The sequence below is a fragment of the Sorex araneus genome, chromosome 1, assembly GCF_027595985.1.
Source record: "Sorex araneus isolate mSorAra2 chromosome 1, mSorAra2.pri, whole genome shotgun sequence".
In the NCBI taxonomy this organism is placed as follows: domain Eukaryota; kingdom Metazoa; phylum Chordata; class Mammalia; order Eulipotyphla; family Soricidae; genus Sorex; species Sorex araneus.
In genome coordinates, this window is record NC_073302.1 from 433237691 (window position 1) to 433244256 (window position 6566).

Consider the following 6566-nt stretch of genomic DNA (forward strand, 5'->3'; position numbering starts at 1 on the left):
CAAATAGCGTCTAAACCCTGCCAGATCCCTAAATGCAGAACATGGTGTAAGCCCTTAGCACGCCCAAGTATAGCCCACAACTCAAAAATAATAAAAATTAAAACTTATAGAGCAACAACAACAAAATAGCATATGTTACATTAAATATGTTGATATTCCAAATCCTTGATAAAGGACAAGACCTAAATTCTAAATGTTCTAGTCCATTCTCACACAGCTCATGGTCCGGGTAAAAACAACGGCTGATGAGGCTTTTTCACCCCATCATCCATTTCAGATCACTAGAATGAAGAATATAAAACAAGAAACTGATTCAGACAGGTCACCAAGTAGAGGTGATGGTTTATTTCTATCCGGCCAGAAACCATAAATGCCATCTATATGTATATATTTCTTTCTTTCTTTTTCTCTTTAGGATTTGAGGCCAGGAGATGTGTCTGGCAAAAGAAACCTCTGGGAAAAGCAATCTATGGATAAGGTCACTTCTCCCGCAAAGGTAATCTACTAGAAGGATTTGTACTAAAGACATTCTTCTCAGGCTTCCTCTGCTATGTATTCCAGGGTTCGGTAAGAAATAGTTTTGATCCAGAGAGCCTTTCCTGGGTGACCATCAATGTCTCATGATCTGTGTGTAGGTTTGTAGGAAAAGGTCCGTCAATCATGTAAGATTGCTCCAGAAGAGCTTTTCTGGTCACTCCAGTGTATGACACTGACAAACAAGCAGAAACTGTAGGGACAGCTGTGATCTACAGATGCCTATAAGATCCAGCTTTGGACTCAGCCACTTAAAGATCACCTAGAGAAAAGATCTGTCTCCTTGAATTATTCTAAGGGATACATAACATTCAAGATTGCCATAACAAAAGAGTTAAAATGATCCAACATTACACAAAGCTTGCTAAGCAATACAAATTAAAGATAAAAGGCTGAGAGTGCCGAGTTTTATCTTTTTTTGGCGGGAAGGGGGTCTTTTGTTCAAAGGGTGTATTCTTCTCACAGGTAACTCGGGATAATATGGAGATGTTGCTCAGACTGAAAATAAGGCCTGTTGTACCAGGAGCTAATTCAGCTCCTCACTGTAGCACCTCCCCCATTTCAATTAATGAAATGAAATTAATTCCCTCTCTTCTCCTGTACTAGGGGGAATTTTTTAGGGAGAGAAAATGGGGATCAAGCATAAGGCCATTTATGGGGACCAGAACGATGGGACGGCGGATAGGGCATTTTCCTTGCCTGCAGCCGAATCTGATTCCATTCCCGGCGCCCCATATGGTCCCCTGAGCCCTCCCAGAAGTGATCCCTGAGTGCAGAGCCAGCAGTAAAGCCTGAGCACTGCTGGATATGACCCCCAAAACCAAAACAAACAAACAACAACGACAACAACGACAGGGAATAAAAACTTCTAGGGGCAGAAGCACTCAAGCAAATCCAGGTCTAACAAATACCCGAGGCAACTCGAGAATCACGCAGCTCACTGAGGAGAGGATGACTTCCTCTCTCCAGTTTTCTCTGTGCTCTTCAGGCGCAGCTCCAAAAGAAGTCACTCCTTCTTCTCTGCTAGTATGATTCAAATAAAACCCGCTAGCCCAGCTTCACCATTTAAAATGTCTTGTTGATGAATTCCGTTTTCTAAGTCATTGTTAACTATGTTAAAAGTACCGAATAACCACACGCCATAACACTCGATCAGTTTCCACTCTAAGTAAGGTACTGATCTACCTTTTTAACCTACAGAATCTCATTTGACCCTCCAGCCAATATGTGAAGTAGGCATTAAGATGACTCTCATTTATGGCTAAGAATATTGAGGCAGAAATAATAAATTTTCTGATGTCACATAGCCAATAACTATTAGAACCTGGCCCGAAGCTCAGGTTACCCTTCCTTTTTAACTATTGTACTTGCTTTCCTTGAGGCTGGCATATTCTGTTGAGAATTTATATTCGATGACCAAGTTTTAAAGTGCCTTGTAAAATTTTTCACCTGGTAAAGAAGGGTAGGAGATTGTTCCTTAGTTGTTGTTCTTTTTTAAAGAATGAGCATTTGAGGCCAGAGAGATAATACAGTGGATAGGGCATTTCCCTTGCACATGGTCAACCCAGGTTTGATCCCCAGCATCCCATATGGTCCCCCAAGCACCGCCAGGAGTAATCCCTGAGTGCAGAACCAGGAGTAGCAGAACCAGGAATAAAACCACTTAGCATTACTGGGTGTACCACCACCCTCCACCCCCCCGCCAAAAGAATGAGCTTTTGGGAGTCTCACTGTCCCGATGTTCCCACCATGCTGCCGGCCCAGATTTCAACAGACCAAAATGCCATCTCAAATGGAGCATGCCATGGAAACCATGATGTTCACGGTTCACAAATTTGCTGGGGACAAAGGCTACTTAACAAAAGACAACCTGAGAGTACTCATGGAAAAGGAGTTCCCTGAATTTTTGGAAAATCAGAAAGACCCTCTGGCTGTGGACAAAATAATGAAGGACCTGGACCAGTGCCGAGATGGCAGAGTGGGTTTCCAGAGCTTCTTCTCGCTCATTGTGGGGCTTCCTCTCGCCTGCAATGATTATTTTGTTGTTCATATGAAGCAGAAGGGAAAGAAGTAGGCAGCAGGTGGCGTGAAGTGACTCCTGCCCCACACAGGAGTCCCCCAAAGAGCCCCCAAGGATCAGCTCCACAGCTTCCCCCAGGGCAGGATTTCATGAGCAGACATGGACCCTTAGAAAATGTCCCAACACAATCCAACCCCCATTGGCCAAAAAGAGAAAGAAAAATTACCAGATAAGATTTTGATTTTTATATTGCTTGACTCCTCTTACCCTCAATAAACGAGTTTCTTTTTTAAATTAAAAAAAAAGAATGAGCTTTTGTCCACCTAAGCCATTAGGACTCCTGCCCTGCTTATGTGGGTTACTGGGCTATCAAAAAGTCCAGATGTGGGCTGGAGTGATAGCACAGCGGGTAGTGCGTTTGCCTTGCATGTGGCTGACCCAGGTTCGATTCCCAGCATCCCATATGGTCCCCCGAGCACCACCAGGAGTAATTCCTGAGTGAAGAGCCAGGAGTAACCCCTGAGCATCGCCAGGTGTGACCCAAAGAGCAAAAAAAAAAAAAAGTCCAGATGTGGAGCTAGAGCAATAGTAGAATAGATAAGGTGTTTGCCTTGCATGAGGCTGACCCACACGGGATCCCCAGTACCCCATATGGTGCTCTGAGCCCTTCCAGGAGTGGTCCTTGAGCTCAGAGCCTGGAGTAAGCCTTGGAGCACTGCCACTTGTGGCCCCCAAGCCAAAGCAAATTAACAACTAATAATAATAATAATAATAATAATAAATAACCTGTCCAGATGTATACAGAGTCTTCTGAATGGTGTCTTCACAGGTATAATGAAATCCCTGTAAATAACACTCCTGAGCTGGGGATCTGAAAGTTGGAACAGATTGTTCTCATAGTTTGGGTAACATATAAAAGAAAAAAAAAGCTGGCCACAGTAGTGTTAGCATTTAAGTTACTACAGCTTCCCCACCCCCCCACAGCAGAGCCTGGCAAGCTACCCATGGCGTATTTGATATGCTAAAAACAGTTACAAGAAGTCTCACAATGGAGACGTTACTGGTGCCTGCTCGAGCAGCTTCCCCACCTCCAATGTACCAAAGACTCTGCAAATCCTGTGTTACATCGAGTAATAGAGTACAGACTTCATCAAGAATGGCAGGACTCTGAGAACTCTGCCCACAGAGTAAGATCATGTATGTTCTGGAAGGACTCCTACCTTGATTTCTGGTCCTTCTGAAAGGGTTAACAAAACAAAACGAACCCTCCACTCCTGTTTTTGCAAGGGGACTATAAAGGAGAATGGAGCGAGGGAAATGCAGGGGGAGAAATGAATGGTATAAGGATAGACTACAAGTAGCATATTTGAATGGAATGCCACCGAGCATCCATTCATAAATACTCCTGCCAAACTGTAATTCTTCCCTCCTGAAAGCATCTAGCTGCAATACCATGATGCACTGATTTAAAACATTCTTCTCTTCGCAGGTTTGAGACGATCCAAGAAGGAACCCAAAACCCACTCAAGATGCTGGACCAGCTCAGCTGAAGAGGGGTCATTGGCTTTGTTTTATATTTATGTTGGTTTACTATGTTGGGTTCATTTTCTTTTGTTTTATTTCTCATTATCCCAGTAAACTCATGTATATTATCACTATATTTAATAATCACAGTCTAGAGATGTTCATGGTAAAAGTACTGCCTTTGCACAGGAGCCTGTTTCTAGAGAAACCCATGCAGTGAAATAGAGATTCTTCTACTGATCCTCGGAACTCTGGGTCTGGTCGGTGATACCAACGACTTGGAAAGTCCATGGAAGCAGATTCAAGTCGAGATTGCCTGAGGAAATGTGTGCAGTAACCAGAAAATGAGTCATGGGGATTTGTTGGAAATACAGAAGGCTTGTTATGCCTGCACTTTAGAATAAAGCATGGAAGAAATGATCGTATTAGGCAATGGTAACACTTTCTCTAAGTAACCCAATTCAGCTTTGACATACTGCAATGATGATTCTTTAAAAATGTTCTGTTAAGGTATTGCTTTTTTTCATGCAGATGAATATCTCGATTGGATTCTGATGTTAGTGGACAGTGGTACTGATTTCTTTAGGTTGGTTGCTTTGTGGATTTCTTTGGTAGTGGTAGTACACAACATTTTAGATGGCCTGATTATGTATGTATATGCATACACGTATACAAACACACTAATGGTAGAAAGCTTTTTGTGTGTGCTAGACTATTATATTTAGCAGTATGTCCTTGATACTAGCCAATATCACAGCTTTTTAAAAGTTAAAAGTCACAGTGCTATATTAATATCTCATTTTTGCCAACATTTCCAACATTTTTGCCAATATCTCATTTATGGCAGAACAGGTATCAGTGTTTCAATGTCCAATAGTCTGTAAGGGGGAAAAAGGGGAATTTGGAAGTGTGGAAATGGGTTGACATTTTCTTTAGAATATCATATATATTTAGTTAATAATTAAAAGCAATCTTGAAGTCCAGTGTGAATCTTTCCAAGTCTCCCATCTTGCTCAGACACAACGCTCGCTCACAACTTTATTCTGTGCAATTAAGTTCATCATAGGTTGTCCTACAAGATGTATAAAATATTTTCCTTCTGTCAACTTTAAAGACAAGAATTTTAACGAGAAGGTTGTACAGATTGGCATTCCATGTGTGGGTATACAAAAATCAATGTTGGCTCTGGAAGCAGAGAAATGAGAAAAACCCAGTATTTCACGACAGTACTTCCAGCTTTAGTATACTGACCCATTTTTTAAAGTTTTGCCTTATGAGGGTTAGTACTTATCCTAAGTGGATTACGTGTTGAACTTTTAAAACACACACATACACACACACACATACATATAGAACTTTCACTAGTGTTAATTTTTTAGCCCCATCTTTTTAACTCATCACTTTTTTACACATATTTTTATATCAAATCTTATTTTTGACTTAGAAGTATTCATCTATTCATCCCAATAAATGATAAAAGAGTTGGCAATGTATTCTAGCATCATAGGTATACATATACTGTAAGTAAATTAATTTATACCTCTACTGACTGAACCAAAATTGTTGTCATCTCAATTTCTACCACAATGAGATAGCCCAGCCCAAAGATCTATTGTTGATTCTGTAATGTTCCCTGGAAGAGCTGGCCAGGGCAGGGCTGCCTAGGTAGTGATTATTGCTCTCCAAAGACTATTTTCTTTGTAAATCAGTTAAGAAGTTGTTGAAGTCTAGCATTTAGCATACCTGGGCCAAAGGAAGGAGTCACCAAGATGGCACACGTCATCCAGCTTTGACAGAGGAGACATGAGTCTATGAGATGACCAAGAATTCACTGGTAGCTGGCATTAACGCCCTGGCATTACGCCCATCACTGAGGTCTAAGGCAAGGGGACAATGTCTTCTTGTATTTTTGAACAAGTGCTTCTCCTGATCACTATTATATGTATTTTCTAGAAAGTCTAAAAGTTGACAAAAGAATATCTCGATTCTGACTTTTATTCCACGGCTTGGATGGAATGTGTTTTAGGGTAGAATTTTGTTCTGTTTGGATTTAATCCTTTGAAAAACTAAAATCCTTGTTTACATGTACGGTTACAATTCTGTTATTTTTAAAAAGTCAAACTGCAAAGTGACTAGCATGTTCTGTGAATCTGCCATTCCTAAGAATTTTGTAACACTTGTTATTTTTCACTGATAAATGATTGCTGCAAGAAATATATATTGTGAAAATGCATCCACAATAAATGGAATTCCTCCAAATGCCATGGATTCACTTTTTTGTCGTTGATAATTTGGCAGGGGTTGGGGGGGGACACATCTGGCAGTGCTCAGGGCTTACTCCTGGCTCTGCACTCAGAAGTGACTCCTGGCAGACTCAGGGGACCATATGAGTGCTGGAGATCAAACCCAGATCAGCCATGTACAAAGCTAGTGAACTACCCACTGTACTATTGCTTGGTCCCACACATATTTCGTATATACTATATTG

General features: G+C 41.2%; 2 protein-coding genes across 14 annotated transcripts in view; both read left to right on the forward strand.

Moving 5' to 3' along the window:
• The window catches only part of CALD1 (caldesmon 1), a 212817-nt gene extending 206479 nt beyond the window's left edge, over positions 1-6338 (forward strand). For 7 of the 13 annotated variants that reach the window (XR_008630188.1, XR_008630189.1, XR_008630187.1 and 4 more), the window contains one exon: positions 416-496. Coding sequence is in view for 5 of the 13 variants with exons in the window: in XM_055138265.1 (XP_054994240.1) it covers positions 416-496; positions 4044-4049 (87 nt within the window). In the remaining 8 variants the exon portion in view is untranslated. Of the gene's footprint in view, positions 1-415; positions 497-4043 lie in introns of those variants that run through there. The other 6 variants (XR_008630190.1, XM_055138265.1, XM_055138243.1 and 3 more) reach the window with 1 other exon arrangement.
• Positions 2295-2732, forward strand: LOC105942993 (protein S100-A10-like). Its single transcript, XM_055138288.1, has one exon. The coding sequence runs from the start codon at positions 2315-2317 to the stop codon at positions 2606-2608; it is 294 nt and encodes a 97-aa protein (XP_054994263.1). The 5' UTR covers positions 2295-2314; the 3' UTR covers positions 2609-2732.
• Positions 6339-6566: the final 228 nt, after the last annotated feature.